General features: G+C 38.8%; 3 protein-coding genes across 3 annotated transcripts in view; all 3 read left to right on the forward strand.

Moving 5' to 3' along the window:
* The first annotated feature begins 212 nt into the window (after positions 1-212).
* LOC120744874 (STARD3 N-terminal-like protein) lies at positions 213-4,873 on the forward strand. The gene is made up of 8 exons (XM_040049466.1): positions 213-228; positions 764-858; positions 997-1,074; positions 1,409-1,462; positions 2,003-2,120; positions 2,679-2,774; positions 3,727-3,794; positions 3,874-4,873. The coding sequence occupies exons 1-7, from the start codon at positions 213-215 to the stop codon at positions 3,789-3,791; spliced, it is 522 nt and encodes a 173-aa protein (XP_039905400.1). The 3' UTR covers positions 3,792-3,794; positions 3,874-4,873.
* Positions 4,874-13,557: 8,684 nt separating this feature from the next.
* The window catches only part of LOC120744761 (tripartite motif-containing protein 16-like), a 31,245-nt gene continuing 25,163 nt past the window's right edge, over positions 13,558-19,639 (forward strand). The window contains exon 1 of the mRNA XM_040049302.1: positions 13,558-13,610. The gene's annotated coding sequence lies outside the window, so the exon portion shown is untranslated. The remainder of the gene's footprint in view (positions 13,611-19,639) is intronic.
* On the forward strand, positions 13,568-15,338 carry LOC120744762 (tripartite motif-containing protein 16-like; the record flags this gene model as incomplete). Its single annotated transcript, XM_040049304.1, has 1 exon — positions 13,568-15,338. A coding segment is annotated over one exon (1,647 nt), but the record flags the coding sequence as incomplete, so codon positions are not given.

Here is a 19,639-nt window from a genome sequence, read left to right on the forward strand (position 1 = left end):
GAATGTAAACTGATTAGACTACTGATGCTCATCAATGGAAAGATCCTCCCACTATCCATGGCACAGCAGTCCAAAGGGATCTTTCAGGTACTTGTTGTAAAGCAGTTTTCCAGAGAACTGATTGGTAGCTAAGTGGTGATTTCATACTTGTTGATCCGTAATCTCAAACACAACCTGCTCTGAAGCAGCTTTGCTCTACAGTTTAAGTCACTATGGTGATATACTCCAGTAAGAAGTGAGCTACCTTCATAGTACCTCTGTACTCATACCTGTGTGTTTCTTTGGCATTGCTTGTAGATATGTTTTAAAATGCAGCTGCAGTGCATTTTAAAACCTTAAGGAAGCTGTTATTGATATGGTGTAGATTAGCCAACAGGTTTCTTTTTTTTTTACCTGATGGACACAATGCAGTGTAGTAGCCCTGCCCCTCGTTATGGTTTGTTCTTCATCATTCACTCAAGATTCGCAGAGTTTACATAAAAAGCCCTTTTTTGTCATGTACATCGTTATCAGGATGAGAAATGTCTTACATGAGGATATGAGATTTTGGTCATCGCACAGCCCTAACCCCAAATGTTTAATGGAATCCTACAACTTCTCATGTTTTTGTGTTGTATTAAAACTTGTGATTGTTATTTTAGATGGAATAAACTTACATAAAATATTCCTCTAGTAACAAAGAATATAACTGCCTCACTCAGGTCATTTTAGCCTCAGTCGTGTCAGGGTTAACTTTAACATTCAGAGTATTTGTCATGATGAGCTGTTTGTGTTTGTCAGGTGAACGGCGGCATTCAGAATCGGCTGGAACAAGAAGTCCTGCACTACGACTACCACGCCTCCTTCTTCGACATCTTTGTAAGGTTCTTTCTTTTGCTTTAAATGATCAACTTTATATCTTTTATTTTATGTGGGGGTTTTTTTTTCACTATTTTTTCCTTCCTTTTTGTTTCCCTCCTCCTTCTGTGCCACCTTCACCTTCCTCCCCTCCCTCAGCTGCTGGCAGTTTTCAGGTTTGCCGTCCTCATCCTGGCCTACGCTGTCTGCAAGCTTCGTCACTGGTGGGCCATCGCGGTAGGTTTTAAGGCTGTACGCCACAACAGTGCTTCTGTAATTACGCCAGCAGAGGGCGCTGCCCAGCAAGAGCTCACATTGTTGGGTGCACAGTGAAGTGTCTGGCAGGAGGATGCACTAATTCTTGTTTCTGTGCATTAAATATGTCATCAGGGGGCATCAGTGTTTGTTACAGGCTGATTCTGTGATTTTCCATTTCACTTCATTATATTCAGTATATTCAGAGAGTTAAAGACCATTAACATGAGGATGTTTTCAGGTCAAAGGGGTTCTGTTTAAAATATTAGCAAAAATAACAGCATGAGCATTTCTGATGTTTTCTGTCTTTGTGCAGATCACCACTGCAGTCAGCTGTGCTTTCCTGATTGCTAAAGTCATTTTGTCGAAGGTAAGAAAAAGCTTTACAATTCCTAACTGTCTGCACTCCTGGGTGTACACACACACACACACACACACACACACACACACACACACACACACACACACACACACACACACACACCTTAACAGCACCTCAGAAAACAGGGTGGTACTTAAAGCTTTGATCTAAGAAACCTGACAACATCTAATATTTTCATTATTTGTAACAAAAATGTTGCACTGACTTTAGTTTTTTACTTCTAATAATATCTTTATTTATTTTAGTATTGGTGTCAATGTCCACACACAAAAACCTCTTAGAGGACAGTTTGTTGTTGGAGTTAATTTTCCTCTGCAGTCTTTGCTCCATATTCCCCGATGGCGATGCAAACATGTATGAGGATTTAAGGAAGTGAAGCAAACTTCCTGTACAGGAAAACCTGTAATTGCTGCTGCTTAACAATAATAAATATTTGTTTTCGCAGCTTCTAAATTTTAAATGGTCAGATTTTGTATGCTTTGTGTAGAATTACGTATTCATATTGGGACGTGTGTGTTTCTTGTGTAGCTGCTGAGTCAGGGGGCCTTTGGGTACCTGCTGCCCATCATCTCCTTCGTTCTGGCCTGGATAGAAACGTGGCTGCTCGACTTCAAGGTCCTGCCTCAGGAGATCGAAGACGAAAACAGTGAGTCTCAATTGAGCTAATAATAAAAAAGGCACCTTCATTACTGTTGCAGTACTGCTGCTGTCACTGCTGTGATCTCTGTCAACAGATCGTTTACCTTACAGGCTCCTTTTAAAACCTTCCTTTAAGTTAGCAAAAGAATGTGAAAAAACAAGTACTATGACTCAAGAGCCTCTGAGTGGAGAATGAAAAAGAAACAAGAAAACGATAAAGAGCAGCAGCAGGCGCTCTGGTGATACACTGCCACCTGCTGGTGAACATTCAAAGCTACATACTGAGTAATTTTATTCAGTTGTTTTATTTAAAATAAAAGATCATGGGATAAGAAGTTAATATTATAATTATTTATTATACTGTTAGAGTAAAAAGTGTAATGCATCAGCTTCCTGTTGCTATTTCACAGGTAATTATTAATAATTATATGCTATGAACAAAATCTGCAAATGTGTTTACTCACCTGATAAATGAAAGTTATTTCACCACTGTTATGTTATTCTAACCTCATTGATGTCCTGCTGATGCAGTTATTCCTGCTTCCTTCATCCTTCTGTGTTTCAGGACATCAGTCCATCATAGATACAAGTAGGGCTCCTCTCCTGGGTCCAGGTCCTTTATCTGATGGGCAGTTCTACTCTCCGCCAGAGTCTTTGGCAGGTCTGTTTCCTCCCACTGACATCAGACAAACCCAAACACACCCGACACACTCGCTTCAGCTGTCGCTCCTTCAGACTGCTCAGTCTGATGATTCTGACTCTTCATTCCCATTTAAATGAGCGCACAGACACAAAATATGAAGATATACAGTTCATGTTATTGTCATTATTATTATTATTATTATTATTATTATTATTATTATTATTATTATTGTCATTATTATTATTATTATTATTATTGTGATTATTATTATTATTATTATAGTTTTTAGATTTCCAGCTTTGCACTTCACACCCAGCAATGAGTGGCGTAGCTCCTTCAGTATTTGTTTCACTGCACAGTGAAAGGAGCTTTTTCATCTGCAGACATCTTATTGCTTAGAAAATAATTCAATTACTCAGCTGCCTCTGCAGTGAGCCTTCCCTACAATGGGTGGGCCCATCCTTTGCAGACACAGACACTCTCCAGAGCAGAAGCAGAGCTGCAGTCGATAACACAAAATACAAAAATAATTCCCGTTTCTGTAAAATGTGAAGAATTAAAAGTGAAGGTTTATTCTCACACCAGCCTCCTGCAGCTGCTTTGAACCTGCAGCCTCCTGCAGACGATTAAGACAAGCGCGCCTCAGATGTTTCACACAGGTCAATAAACAAGAAAATTTAAAAATGATGAAACCTGACAAGACGGGAATTGTCAGGCTGGTTATCAGTGGCTGGATTTTCAAAATAAGAGCGAAGGGCATCATCTGCTATTAAGCAGTTGTAGATGCCATTAATGTCTTTAAGGATAATACATTTAGTTGGCATGAATACCTGAGCCGTCCGGGTTCAGAGGGGTCGTCTTCTAATCTGAAGGTTGGCAGTTAAAATCCTGGCTCCACCGTTCTTTTATCATCCTACATTTTCTGTGGTGTTTCTATAAAAACGCTGACCGATTTCCCTTTCGTGTTCAGACTCTGACGAGGAGCTGGATGATAAACACGAAGCTGAAAAAGGGCTCATTACACAAGTGACTTAACAGGTAAGAATACGTAATGACCGACGTCAGTCAGGATTCGTATCCACAGTATTAGTCTGATGTGCTGTTTTTTTCTCCACAGGATCTCCGATCCTGAACATGGAGGGATTTTTGGGTCCTCCAGCGTTGTGCTACTGAGGGGGAAACTTCTGCCTTACACCTTCAGCCATTTTAGTTTGTATTTGTTCATATCCACAAATGCAGCTCACGTTCTGATATCAGCCTTCTGCACGTACACCGCGACCGGGAAAGTGCCACTTAAAAGTTTCAGTGTCATGAACTCTGGTTACTGTATGAGTTTTGTTTCTCCACCTTTAAGGAACTCGAGACCTTACAAGAGATTTATCAGAAATAAATCATTACATCCTTATCAGTATCCATCCATCATTCAAAGCATTACATTCATTTTAAAACTTAAAAAATATATATTTACACTTTCAATTAAAAAACAGAGTGTTAATGTCTTATTTCCAGCATAATGTTTACTTATAATTCTGTGATCATTTTCTTGTGCTTCGGTTGAGTCACTGCAAAGGAAAATAAGCTCATGGATGCCACAGAAAGGATTGTTCAGCCAGTATTGAGCCTGCAGACCAGACTGTAGCAGGAAGAGAAAGTCAAACTCTTAGAGATGTTTATGATTACTTCAATGTCTTAAAAATGTGCATGAAAGAATATTAAGGTAACATATAGAGATGTGAACGATACTGTTTGTTTTGAAACGAGAGTGAAGGATTGTGTGTTAAAGAAAACGAGCCATAAACGTGCAGCATGTACACTCGGAGATTTGGGTTTAGTGCACTGAACAGAAGGGACGCTGCTCTCGAAAGCTGCTGTGACGGGCGGGGAAACGTTCTAATGCAAATGTACATATCTTCATGCATGCTTTGCAAGCTCAGTGGATGTTTATTCTTTTTTTCTTTTTTAAAGAAAAGCCCGTCTGTATAACAGAATCATTAAAATGTTAAAGGTTATGTGGTTTTGTTTAATTGTTTATGTCAAACGTCGACCTTAAAGAGATCAACAGAATAAGAACTTGGACATAAATTAGCCTTATGAATAAATAAAATGTGAAAATATCAGTTTGTTTCAGGTAATGTCAGCTGTTTATTAAAAAAATATTCCTTTAAAAAACCTTTTTCATCTCTATTTTTTCTTAAACCTAATTACTAGTCTTAATTAAGGTGAACAGACTCTGAATGGGGGACTTTTATTTTAATTGTGTGTAATATATTAATTACATTTATTGAATTAAATAAAGATTAACCCTTATTTTTAAAGAAGACATGCTACTGAATACATGGACTGTAGATAAAAGATGGAGGTGACCTTTTACTAGAGTTATTAGTTTTGAATTTTCTAGTTTTTATTTTTCATTCCATTTTGACTTTTTAAGGTCAGTTTAGTGTCAGTTAGTCTCCAGAGTGAATTTTCTTCTTTCAGTGTAGTTTTTAGTAGTTTCAGTTACTTTTAGGCTTTTAAATTATTATTGTTATATGGAGGCCAAATGTCAGAGGGAACATTTATGAAAATCAGCAGAGAGATCACTAAAAATAAAGATTTACCCCCTATTTTTAGTTTAGTTTTCCAAGTTCAAAGTCTTGAAATGTTTTATTTTTATCTCAGTTTGGGTTTAGATTAGATTAAATTTTAGTTTGTTTTTTGTTGCTAAGCATGCTGCATCCATAAATACAGCTCAACCTTTGTTTAATTTAATGTAGTTTTTATTCATTAAATAAGATCAAACTAATTTTTGGGGGAGGGACTTTTTATTTAGTAATTTTTGTGTCAATAACCAAACAAACAAGCAACATATTAACATTCTCTGACATAAGACCATTTAAGAGAGAGAGGGGGAAAAAAACAGACCACGATTAATCTAATGATATGTCGTAGGGGAGATTTATAGCTTTATATTACAATGTTCCAAAGTTCGTGTTCATTCACCCAAGTATCTGGCCACACATCCATCTCTAGTGGAAGATCTCCACCTTCAGTTGCAGGCTTGCTGTCATTCTTTCCATTGTATGAACTCTTTTCAGTCTCTGTTTCCATTGAGTTATGGATGGTGAGTTTGTTTGTTTCCATTTCACAGTTATCCTTTTCTTAGCTATCAGTATATATTTTTCATCTATGGTGTACCTCTCTCTAGGTATAACTCCCAAGAGAAATATGGTGGGTTCAGTGCAGGATTTACTTGTAGGATTTTCTCTGTTTCTTCTTTGATTCTTATCCAGAAGCCTTGAATTATTGGACAGTCCCAAAAGATATGTGAATCGTCTCCTATTCCCCCACATTTTCTCCAACATAGTTCTGCATTGGGTTCCTTACAATATGAGGAGATAACAAGAGGTGTATTAAAAAATCTAAATTTTAAATTTCCAGTCAAACTCTCCATAATTGACTACTTGTTCCCTTGTTTTACACATCTCTTCCCATACATTATCAGTGATAATAATATTTAGTTCTAGTTTCCATTTCTCTTTAATATGGCCTGTATTTTAAGATCAAACTAATTTCAATATTAGATAAAAATAACCCAAGTAAGTAAAAAAGTGTTTTATAAATGATGATTTCGTTAGAAATCCAGAAATGACTCAAACAGAACCTGTCTGTCAAAGTGAAGCAGGCTAAAAGCTCAGAAAAACAAACATCACACCACGATGTAAAGACGCTCAAGAACACTTATGAGAAAAATTACAAAGTTATTGGCATCTATTAGTCTGCAGATGTTTGTAAGGCTTTGGGGCTCCAGTGAACAACGGAGAGGTGAACTTTCCAAGAAGCTACCAGTGACTCATCCAGGTCACATAAGAACCCAGAATAACATCTAAAGAACTGCAAACCACAGAAATCTAACATCTAAGAAATGTATAAAACCACATGTGCTCAATGGGTTGTTTTTAATTGTTATTCTTCTGTGTTTCAATTCCTGTTAAGATAAACCAGCTGGAGGGAACGCGGCAGATAAACGACTGCAGACAGAAGAAGAAACACAAAGCAGCAGTTTCTGTAATTCTCTTTTATTAATTTTTTCTTCACATTTTTATTGACAGAAGTCAAGTAACCAAGGCATCTGTAAACAGTGCATCCACAAATCTACATGTTGCCTCTCATCAGTGCGATCGTTCAGTCATTCAAAAACACTGTTTGGAAATAAATACAATACTGATTGTTTTTTTTTCTTTAAAAAAAGAAGAAGAAGAAGAAGGTAAAACCTACATCTGCCTGAAGGAGCTCGTAAAGATTCAGTCTTTGTCTGTAGTCACAGTCTGGAAATGATGCCACATATGAAGCAACACACGGAGGTAAACGACTCGATGTGGTAAAATCCTGAAGCCGGAGGATAAAATACTGACACCACCTGCACGGCTGGTTATGTGCGGCTAAAATGAGAAGTGAGAATTTCTGGACCTTTGAACCCCTTAAAAAGCTTTCAGCTTCATTATAAAGATTACAGTATATCTATCAGTGCATCAGGTGGTCCAGGTGTGTGATTAGGAGGCTTCCTGTGTGCCTCATTACGAGGTTTATTAAGCTGTACGACACCCAGAAAGCCACAAACTTCCTCCTAACAGCACTGCACCGCTGTCCAAAGACGACTGAAATGTTCCTTTATTACCATGAACACAGACCCACTCCCACATGCATCACTGTGCTGCCCCTAAAGTAACAGGTTGACTAATCCGCCATGAAAAATAGTCCCCAATAAACGCACCTTTTCCTCCTGTTAAACAAAAACTTCCCATTTTCTTTTTGTGTGGTATCAAAAAGGGGGAAAAAAGCCAGCCATCAAGAAATACTGGTGTCAGCAGTTCATCCCCCCAGTGTCGTTTGAGACGTGAAACAGCGCCGCCTGCAGCTAAACCGCAGCGCTGCATGGACAAACTGAAACAGCAGATGTTCTGGTTGTTAAATGTTAAACGGATGGACGAGCATCTCTAACACGACACAGACGGACACGGTGAGATTTGTATTAGTTGTTCTCGCTGTACATGAAAATGGAATGATGTGCTGAAATTTGATTCTACTCTACTTTCTCTACTGGAATCGTGCGTCAAGTTTTCCTTCCATTTACTGAGAAGTGGTGCGATTTTTTTTTTGTCCCAACGACGTTTCTTGTGTGTGATTATTGTCCACCTGTCCTTAATTTTATCACCTCAAAAGTCACTCTAACATTACAGAAACATGTTATTGCATCAGACATGAGCTCTAACCTGTTCAACCATGATAATCACTTTAATTAAAACAAGAATCTTTTTTAACATCACTGAACCCTTAAAGCTCACCAGTCAGTCATCAGCTCCAGCACGCGCCTCATCTTGAAATATTCCAGCTTGAATTTTATTTTTTATCCTATTGCTGCACAAGATGCACCGCGACTCTCTGAGGGGAACAAAATAGGAAGCACGTGTAAACAATATAATATGATAATATAATAATAATAATAATATTAATGCAGTAACTGTAAACAAAAACAAGGGTCGACTGATCGATTGTTTGTTGGCTGTTATGAGTTTCATGATAACCGTGTATTGACGATTACAATGAAGTGACAATACTGTGTCAATAATGCAGGTATAACGTAAACGTATGAATAACTGTTCTCTTTTTACAGGTATGCCTAGACTTGCTCAAACCTTTGAGTTTAACTATTTTGAATTTTAAATTCTTTAAATCTAACCAAGGAAAAAGGGCAGATTAGCTTGGGTAAAAGAATGAAAGTTTAGGCACACAACGATGTGTGCCGCTGGTCAAGTTTCTGGGCTGCTTTTCCTCATAACAGCCATCCCTCAAGATTTTCTCCATTTAAAGCAATGCATTGTCAGGGACTGTAACATCGAGTCCTTTTACTGAATCTTTGATGAATGCATAAAAATACAGCCCAAGTCGACCTGTTGGTATCTGTCTGAAGTCTTACTGCTTAAACAGCTGCTTTTATTACGTTTTTATTAGTTTGGTGAAAGAGGTTAAACGCCAGAAAACGGTTTTAAAAATTGTCCTTCACCTGCTGGAGCTCAAAACCGTGCAGCAAATGAAACAGGTGGCTTTAAATGAGTGTAAACTTTCTGGGGTTCAGGAGTGATGGTCAGGCATCTCATTTTAAAGTTTGCCCAGTTTGAATGCTCAGCATTAAATATCAGAGCTGCTTTTTACCAGAGCTGGTATTAACATCTTCGTTAGGACCAAAACTTGGTAGTTTTCTATACTCGTGGGGACAAACAGGCCTCACAGGGACCAAAATCCCAGTCCCCACATGTTTGAAGGCATTTTTGAGACTCAAAATTTGGTTTTAGTGTCAGGGTTACAATTAGGTTATGGTTAGGTTTAGGGTAAGGGTCAGGGTTAGGCATTCATTTTTGATCGTGTGAGTGCCTTACTCCATGTGCACCTAGAAGCAGTTGAGTCTTCCAGCCAAGTGGTTCACAAAACGTTCATTTCTCAAAGCTTCACACAGTGTGTGTGTGTGGTGTGTGTGTGTGTGTGTGTGTGTATGTGTGTGTGGTGTGTGTGTGTGTGTGTGTGTGTGTGTGCGTGCGTGTGTGTGGTGTGTGTGTGTGTGTGTGTGTGTGTGTGTGTGTGTGTGTGAGAGGGTATATGAAGGTCGTCTTCATTACTTAACCATATAAACAGACTGGGTGGTTTTAATATTGATATTTAACTCATACAAAAGTTTGTTATGTTTTATTGAATGTTTGTTTATAATCCTCAGATTTACCCGTTCTTATATTTTGCTTGTTCTTATGTTTTGTATTTTGCTTGCAGACAAGAATTTTGGATACGATTGTCTTACCTGTGATTTCTCTTGATTGTGTGTGAAATGTGTGTGTAGCTTAGTTCAGTATGTAACCCCAGATAGTGGTTTGGCTTCAGGGTAAAGTAGCAGCAGTCTATAAAGGGCTGCCAGTTAACATCAGACGGCCTCTGATGTCCAAATGAAGCTTTCTGAAGCTTGGATTGAAAAACGGTTCATTACTCGAAGCTTTTCAACACAGTCCTGTTTGGTGACATCTGGTGGACAAAACTATGAAGCGCAGCTTGAATCTACAGCTTGTAATGAACTGCTTCATTATGATTGCCCACTCTGCAGAGATGAACTGACAGCTTCTCTTTAATGTCACGTGACAGTTGTGTCTGATATCGGGCTGATATGGTGCTTTGAACATGTATTTGTTTTACGTGAAAAAAATTCTGTTATGTCGATTTTAGTAATAAATAATTTAGATGAATAAAACGTTCTTGTGTAAACATGTGCCATGGTGTGTTCTCCTGCTGCTTGTGACTTCTTGTAGTTTGTTAGTAATAAAAATACACTAAATATAACAATGTAAAGCACAATATTATAATAGCTGTGAGTATTGTGCTGTGAGGTCACTGCCTCCACCTGATTATGTAATTAACCAGCAGACTGGTACGTTTATATATAATATACTATAAGTTATATCATTATAATTATGTGTACATCATATTTCTTATGTACATTTTAGACCTGGGAGCAGAAATGCTGATGAACTGGTTTTTATTCAGGAACAGGCAGAGCGTCCTCTCTTCCTGGCTCCATGTCTATAATTATGTCACACACTGATTCGCTCTCACAAAATCACCAAAACACGGCACAAATCCCACCAATGGTTCATTTCCTTATAAATCATTGAACCAGGTACTGAAGCAGTGACGTGCTGAATGAAGCTTCAGGCGTCATTGATCACGTGACTCTGTTCAGTCAAACCAAGCCTCAGCACAGCGTTTCTGAAGCAGTGTGTTGATTTTTTGACTCATGTGCCGGAGCTTCAGCTTCAAACGGGCCGTCACCATCAGAGTTGCTGGAACCATGTCCCACTACTGGCTACTCTGTTTTATTCTGTGTTAAGTTTTTGAATGTGAATTTTCTGTGTTAAGAATAACAAAGAAAATGTAATGAAGTGATTTTAAAGTTTAAACTTTGTGTTAAATCTTGTGAGTCAGAGAGAGATGAGGTGTGGGTGGACATCAGATGATCAAATGTCAACAACCTGATTGGCCCAAGTGTGCAGATGTGACGTCCAGAGAGGGAAGGGGGGAGAAAGGGTGAGCAGGTATAAAAGTGAGGTGAAGAAGAGATTCGGGGTTCTTCCCTTTTGTCCTCTGTGAGATGAGCAGTTCAGAAGTTTGGATCTAAGAGGTTCACAGTTCAAATTCCAGCAGAGACGCTAAAAGGAGAACCACAGTCCAACCTGTGAATGTTTTTAACCCTTTGTGAAACAACAAAGGCATAAATATGATCATATCAATATTATCTACTGGGTCAGACTCATAGGATCAGGGATTAGAACTCCTTTTATCAGAGAGATGAAATCTACTTCCTGTACAGGGTTTTTTTGTGGGCCTACCGATCGACAGAAACTAGAGTCAATAAAAAAACTGGACATTGGCTCAATGTGTGTGTGGCACAGGGAAACAAGGACTGAGCGCTGTGTAGTCCCACATAAAGTCAGACACCTGCTCACCCTAGGTGGACCATGGCATGGTCTATATGGAGGATACAGACACTGCTGAAAACATGACTCTGTCTGGTTTAGATGATCAAATGTCTTTACTTTAGGAGGCTGTGGCTCAGAGTACATTCACATAATGCCTTTGAATAAATGTAAAAAGCTTGTTTTGCTCCTGCTTTGATTTCTTTGTCCAGGTAGAAATTCTGCTTTTTGCCTCTAAAATCTGAAACAGTTTGAAACAAAGTTTGGCGCTCTAATCCTCTCTGTGTTTGTCCTTTGGTCAGATGGTGATATTGAATGAAATATTCCAGTATTCAGTAGCTCAGCAGCTTTGTAACATGTGGTTTTGCACACTGTTCAAACCTCAGATGTTTGTGTAAACAAGTGTGGAGGACACAAACTCACGGGGGGAGGAACGACATTTACTGTTGATGTGTCTGACATTTAGTCTCCATGAGTTCTCATAAGACTGAAGAACTCTGTGATCTCTAACATGCAGCTGTATGTTTTGAAATCATGTGTCTCATTCTCTGGACTTTACTAGACAACGAGTGAAGAACATGTAACGAATATCATCTTTAAAGTGATGAATAATAACTCTGCCTCTGTGTCTTCATAAAAAGATCGTACTTCTGAAAGGTCAGAGGGCACCATCCACTCTGGGTTTACACAGTTTTGCAGCTTTAGCTCTTCTGAAGTTCAGCACCTGCTTTTTCAGCCAATCAGAAGCCAGTATTGTAGAGAGTTCATATTTCTTTTCATGCAATTGAATCATTTTGAATGTTTAGGTGAATATTTATATTTAGAGTATTTTCTCGATCAGTGTCTTCAGTCCTGACCCTGAGTGCGTACATTTAAAAATAAAGTGATATAACTTCTTTTACATTACTGTGAACTTCTTGTACAGTTTGACAGCTGATTGTTGTCGTGTTTGTCGTCATATGAAGATCGTTTCCTAAAGAGGACTGAAGAGTCATTCAGCCTCTGGCTCCATCCATGAATCTGATGTTTGCTGTATAATCTGTGCTGTTAATAGTGTAATGGAACATATAATTTGTACACATAATTTCATATGTAATTATGATGATCTTTACCCATTAAGATTTTAAATGAAACGATAAACAAAGGCCAAGAAAACTGAGTTAAACTCCTGAGTCTACTATATATTTGCACCATGAAGAAATGAATTGTTTGCACCAGTAATAAATAATCAAATATATCAAATTATCATCAATATTTAAATAAAAGCAAGCATTGCACCAAACAAAACAACAATTCAACAGACAGTTCTATAAAACTGTGGATGATTCAAAGTGCTGCTATAACTGCACAACAAAACTGCAGTGAGAAAAGCTTTGGATGTTCAGTTTAGTTATAATGACAGTTAAACAACTAAAATACTCGATTAAGTAGGTGAGAAAAAGTTACATTTACTGGATCAGTTTAAGACCAAAATACATTTGAATGAATTACTGACATGGACACTTTGTGAAAAATTACTAAACAGTTCAGGCAAAATTTTACTAAAACCTTGAATTAAACTTGAAAGTTTTCATTTCAAGCACATCTTGATGTTTTCATTTAAACTCCACAGTGACTGTGTACACAGGAAAAACTACAAAATAATGTTTTGTTTGTTTGTTTTTGTAAACACTGTGGACCGATCTGCATTTGTTGTTGCTAAATTTAAATATTTGTTACTATTTAATGATCATAATCTCATTTGAACATAGGTTTGATTTAGTGGAGTCAGTTGTTCCCATGCATCATTCTGTAAGTGTGAGAATGAACTAAGATTAGAAAATGTCAAAATATAAAGTGTCATTTATTTTTATTCATCACAGCATCCTAAACTTTGCTGAACTTTTTGAAATATAAAATGAACTCACTGAGTGTTGACTGTCATAACTCAAGAAAAGTTAAACTGGGCTGACCCAGTTGAAATTAATTTTAACAGTTTAAACCAGTTAAACCAGTTTACCTGGGTCAGACTTGTTACTGCATGCTGTAACCAAACATACCACACCCTGCATCATGTGATTGGCTCTTGGTCGCTCTGTAAGAATATTTCTTTAGTGCCTCCCTTCACAGATGTGTCTGTATCAGGATGGGTCTAAACAACATGGTGTAAATGCAGTTGCTGGTGAGCCTCATTTCCTGTAGGAGGTGAACAAGAGCAGAGATCTGTTTCCATTCAGAGCACAGAGGTTGTTTCTGTTCAGAGGAAGTGAAACTGTCTGACAGTCACTGAGAGACGGTGAAACGGCACAGCACATGAATCAAATGGATCAAACAAAATTCTGCTGTTCAGTCTGTTTGGATCTACTGAAGGATCCGGTGACTATTCCCTGTGGACACAGCTACTGCATGAACTGTATTAAAAGCTTCTGGGATGAAGAGGAAAAGAAGAAAATCTACAGCTGCCCTCAGTGCCGGAGGACTTTCACAGCGAGGCCTGTCCTGGAGAAAAACACCATGTTAGCAGATTTAGTGGAGGAGCTGAAGAAGACTGGACTCCAAGCTGCTCCTGCTGATCACTGCTATGCTGGACCTGAAGATGTGGCCTGTGATGTCTGCACTGGAAGAAAAATGAAAGCATTCAAGTCCTGTTTAGTCTGTCTGGCATCTTACTGTGAGAAACACCTTCAGACTCATAATATTGTTGCAGTTTCATTCAAGAAACACAAGCTGGTGGAGCCCTCCAAGAAGCTCCAGGAGAACATCTGCTCTCGTCATGATGAGGTGATGAAGATGTTCTGCCGTACTGATCAGCAGAGTATCTGTTATCTCTGCTCTGTGGATGAACATAAAGGCCACGACACAGTCTCAGCTGCAGCAGAAAGGACTGAGAGGCAGAGAGAGCTGGAGGTGAGTCGACAAAACATCCAGCAGAGAATCCAGGACAGAGAGAAAGATGTGAAGCTGCTTCAACAGGAGGTGGAGGCCATCAATCAGTCTGCTGATCAAACAGTGGAGCACAGTGAGAAGATCTTCACTGAGCTGATCCATCTCATCCAGAAAAGAAGCTCTGATGTGAAGCAGCAGATCAGATCCCAGCAGGAAACTGAAGTGAGTCGAGTCAAAGAGCTTGAGGAGAAGCTGGAGCAGGAGATCACTGAGCTGAAGAGGAAAGATGCTGAGCTGAAGCAGCTCTCACACACAGAGGATCACATCCAGTTTCTACACAACTACCCCTCACTGTCAGCACTCAGTGAGTCTACAGACTCATCCAGCATCAATATCCGTCCTCTGAGCTACTTTGAGGATGTGACAGCAGCTGTGTCAGAGGTCAGAGATAAACTACAGGACATTCTGAGAGAGGAATGGACAAACATCTCACTGACAGTCACTGAAGTGGATGTTTTACTGTCAGATCCACCAGAGCCAAAGACCAGAGCTGGATTCTTAAAATATTCATGTGAAATCACACTGGATCCAAACACAGCAAACAAACATCTGTTATTATCAGAGGGGAACAGAAAAGTAACATTCATTAATCAACAACAGTCTTATTCTGATCATCCAGACAGATTCACTGGATGGTTTCAGGTCCTGAGTAGAGAGAGTCTGACTGGACGTTGTTACTGCGAGGTGGAGTGGAGTGGAGAACAAGTTTATGTGGCAGTCGCATACAAGAATATCAGCAGAAAAGGATATGGATGGGGTAATGAATGCTGGTTTGGACGTAATGACAAATCTTGGTCATTAGAGTGTAACAACAACAGTTATACATTTTGGTACAACAACATCCAAACTCGTGTCTCAGGTCCTCGTTCCTCCAGAGTAGGAGTGTACCTGGATCACAGAGCAGGTATTTTGTCCTTCTACAGTGTCTCTGAAACCATGACTCTCCTCCACAGAGTCCAGACCACATTCACTCAGCCGCTCTATGCTGGACTGAGGGTTTTTGATTTTGGAGACACTGCTGAGTTGATTAAGCTCAAATAGACTGAAGTCTTTCATATTGTGTGTTTAAATCTGTATTTTAGTTTCATTTTATTTTCTCTCCATCATTTCTGCACAGAGATCAGCTGTCAGTCAAACATTATGGGTGGTACCTCCACATCTTCTAGTTGTTCTCTTGATGTTTCTGAGTTTTTAAAGGAGATCTTTCCTGTGACTGTTTATGGAGGCTATCACTGCTCATCATCATTTTGATTTACTAAAATATTTCTCCACATGAAAATGTAAACTTCTCTATCCTCTAAATGTTTCTGGAATATTTGTATTGAAAAATGTCGACATTTCTCTTTATGAGTATGGCAGACCATGTGTGTGTGTTTGTGTTTGTTTTTGTCAAAATCATCAAACAAATGAGGAAAAACTGTGATTTTAATGAATGAATTCATATATTGTGTTGATGTTTTATTGTGTGAATAAACTGGAAGGTTTGACTATAAATCAAACTTTGAACAAAGTCTTTTCTTCTGTCTTCATTCCAGGATCTCACTCAAATCTGATGCAGAAAATATGAAACTAATCTGAGAGAATAACTGAAGCAGTTTTCCTCCTGAAGCATCACAAAGTTCAGAGTTCATGTTTAGAGCAGAAGATTCAGCAGTCGCTCTGTGACCTTTCAACTTTCTTCACTAAAACAGCTTCATTACAGAGAAACAAGTCACATTTTCTTGATGTTCTTAAGTCCTTTAAAATGTTTGTAATGGTCCTTGAATGCAGCATCAGTGTCGCAGGTTTAAAAGGTCACTTTCTGTTGTGTTGAAAGATTTCCTTCAGATATGGTCTTTAATCAGTAAAGCCAGTGATACAGCAGTGTCATTAGCTGTGTTATTGGCACCAGGCTGTGTTTATGTATGTATTTAATTCTGTCTGAGGATGTCTTCAGCATGAAATGATCATTTGCTCAGCTGCTGTGTCTCATCTCTTATCAGACATTGGTTGGAACAGAGTTTTGTTGCTGACCATCTGACAAGAGGGTGAAGAAAAGCTTCAGGCTTCATTTGGACACTACGTTGGACAGAAGTCTCCACAAAAATGACTCAGAAACACAAATATTATTAATGAAAGTCCAAATGTCAAAAAGGGGTCATACATGATCCTGAGAAATGTCCTTGAACATTTGAACATGAGTCAGAGGGTTGTCAGGTTTCTACACTGCATCGTGGCATCAAGCCTGAGATGTCTGTGGAAACAAGTATGGAGGACACAAATGCACAGACGCAGTCGAGCTGTTTACTGCTGATGAGGAAGGAAAATAGTCTGTTGGATATTAAAGCAGCATTTATTAGAGTAAGAACAGATACTTGATTTATTTCTAGCAAAGCGAGACTTTACTGATTAAAGACATATAATCAGACATATTACTGTTACTTTCTGAAAAAGACTCACATAAAGCAGATTTATCACAAGCAAACATCAAGACACATCCTTCATGGCTTAAAGTTGCAGTGGGACTCTTTCGCCATCTGGTGGTTGTACAATTTTCTCTCGTCTCTTATTTGTTGTGTCCTCTCTCCCTGAGGACACTCCAGGGCCATCTATGCACACAAATATGTTACAGGATCAAATGAATAATAGAAAATAAACAGAAATAGAAAATGTTCTTCTATAAGTTTCACAGAGATTTGATTAACATATTTTATATAATATAGTAAATGTGCACGAATGACCAGCAATCATTCAGTCACTGCGACATTTCTGGGTCCATTTTAAAGTTGTCACGCTTTGGCGCTAGCGACCGGAAAAACACAGAAGTGAGTGCAGACTTTACTGAAGGCTAGAAGACTGTCCAATTTCACAGCAGCTCACTTCCGGCCTACCCGGCCTTCGAAGGACCTGCCCTATGTGGACCGGGTAGGTCGGGTCCTTCGAAGCATGATACCCCTGAACTTGGACACAGCCCCAGAGAACATGACTGGGGAAACATGGATAACATGACAGGAAGGGGAACAGAAGGAAACATGAGGGAAGCAAGAACTCACAACAAAGACAATCACAGCCACACAGAGGGAGACACAGAGGGCAAAGACACAAGCGGGGAAATACTAACTAATACACATCTAAACAGGGACAACCTCGGCACTAGAGAATCAACTTAACCAAAGACGACTTAAACATGAAACATAATACAAAATGACATCAAAACACAAGAAAACTGAAAACGCTGGGTCAATGATCCAGGATCGTGACAGGTTTGAGGCCTCAGTGTTGTCACTGCAGTAGATCAAGCAGTCAATATAATAATCCTGACATGTTTGTATAGTTGCATGTAGATCAAGTGTAAGCATACCACAGGTTATTATTTATTTATTATTTGCTACTACATATGTCATATTAGGTAAACTGGCATAAGATTTGCTGCCAAGAAGCATTTTTACAAAAAAGAAATAAATGACCAGACAGAACTTTCCTTACATTTCATACAAAGTTTTGATGGTTTTCCACGTTTTTGTTTGTTTGTTTCAGAAATACTAGAACATGGATTCTCCTTTATTGAGCTATTTCACTGCTAACCTCTAAATCCTCTCATCTCCAGAAACCCTGGATGGATGGATGTTAAGACATTATTACTTTATTGCAACAGCAGAGAGTCCAGCCAAACTGATCATTTCATCAGAGCACATTTTTAACTTTTCAGTGGTTGTTTGTTTTGGGGAACTGAGCAGCAGTTAGCCTGGGAAATAACTATCAACACTAGATTTAAGGAGATAGCAGCATAACTAAAGGCTGGTTTAGCATCACTGCCCTTTTTATTTAAAAATAAAGTTTTATACCCTATATCTTAAAAGTGGCGTTTGGCCTCAATTATGATCTCTGGACCAGAACTCCACATAAGACTGAATGATGAATAAATCAACATAACACTGGATGAGAGAAAATAAGGCATGCACCCTGGCAAAATAAAAACACAATGAAAGTGAAAAAAAGTGAAAATGAAAAGTGTTGGTTGTTTGTAAACGGTGTGGTACTTGCATAGGTCCTGTCTACTCACAGCACTTTCTGCTACATGTCTCATGTACCCAGTCACACACGTTCATGCAGCATTTCTATCTGTGCCTGAGGGCTTTAGCCAACATTCACACACGCTGATGGACTTGGGGTTCAGTGTCTTGTCCAAGGATACTTTGGCATGTGGGCTGGAGGAAACTGTGGACCAATCCACTGACCCTGTGACTGGTACCAATTGTACCACCTGAACCACAGCTGGGACAAGATCAAAGCTGCTTAATGAAAGAAAACAGCAAGAGCAAAAAATAAAGAGCACTTGGGGAAGTCCGAATAGAGATAACATGTGTTCACAGCTTGAGCCGCAATCTACTAGCTAACCTGAGTGAAGGAAAAGATTTGTCACGATTAACCTCTAAAGTTGGCAGCTCCTTGTAATGAATCATTTGACATTTCCATTTACTGCCAGTCTTTAGTGACTGAAACACTAACATGTGAAATTGGCTGTCAGAATTCACAGTTATGTTCTGCAGCAGATTTTAATCAAACTTTATGCAGCCTGGCGGGTGTTCATCAGCCTTCCTGGTGATTTAATTGGCCAGCACCTTAGCGTGCAAGGTGAATACAGCATGAATCACACAGGCTGCCATAAACAAAGTTATGCCCAAGACACATATTTGAAATTAAAATTAGCTGAGGACCTCGGTGCTGCTGCATACACACCTCCACACCACATTATACACCTGAACACCACAGGGCTAGTGATGGAAATTCCAGCTCTTTTTAGAGAACCGGCTCTTTTGGCTCCTAACCAGCGCTTCAGGTTGTTTTGTTGCTTTAATTAATTTCTTATCAACAAAAATATGAAATTATGCACAAAAGGAATTACTAATGTAAAAAAATTGTGGTTTTATTTATATATGTTTGAATATAAATATATACGGTGGCCCCTAGAGACAAATCACGTACAAAGCTCAGCATTGCCCCTAGCATCCTGGAGCACTTCCGTTGTGTTTTGTACGTGTTTTGGAGTTTGTACGTGCTGCTTTGTCTCTAGGGGCCACAAGGTGTAGGTCTATTAGGTGTTGATGCTGGAGTGAAAAATTGCTGATGGACAAAAATGGACAAGAAAAGGTCAAAGCCATCAGGTCCTCGGTTTAGAAAAAAACAGAAAAGGAGAAACAAGCAAACGATACAGGTAAGCAGATGTGTCTTTAGATAACAGCAGGTATTATGTATCCTGAAACAAGATAACATTCATTAGTAGAAATTGGGAAAATTTCCAAAAGATTAAAAGATTATTGAATCTTTTGGACTGTTCAGCATAATATTTATTCGATTTTACAGTCCTGTGGTCTCAGCCTCAGATACTTATCAAATCAAACCAAGCTCATAAAAAACAAACAGATGGACGCTGAATGAATTATTAGATTAATTGGAAGAGGTGTTTTATTGATTTGTCTGCTACTC

The sequence above is a fragment of the Simochromis diagramma genome, unplaced genomic scaffold, assembly GCF_900408965.1.
Source record: "Simochromis diagramma unplaced genomic scaffold, fSimDia1.1 OVJJ01000355.1, whole genome shotgun sequence".
Taxonomy (NCBI): domain Eukaryota; kingdom Metazoa; phylum Chordata; class Actinopteri; order Cichliformes; family Cichlidae; genus Simochromis; species Simochromis diagramma.

What these genes read in the sequence shown, in the direction of transcription:
- LOC120744874 (XM_040049466.1), top strand. An exon ending in CCTCCTTCTTCGACATCTTT is followed by an intron (nt 859 to 996) that starts GTAAGGTTCTTT and finishes CCCCTCCCTCAG; the next exon opens with CTGCTGGCAGTTTTCAGGTT. An exon ending in GTCACTGGTGGGCCATCGCG is followed by an intron (nt 1,075 to 1,408) that starts GTAGGTTTTAAG and finishes GTCTTTGTGCAG; the next exon opens with ATCACCACTGCAGTCAGCTG.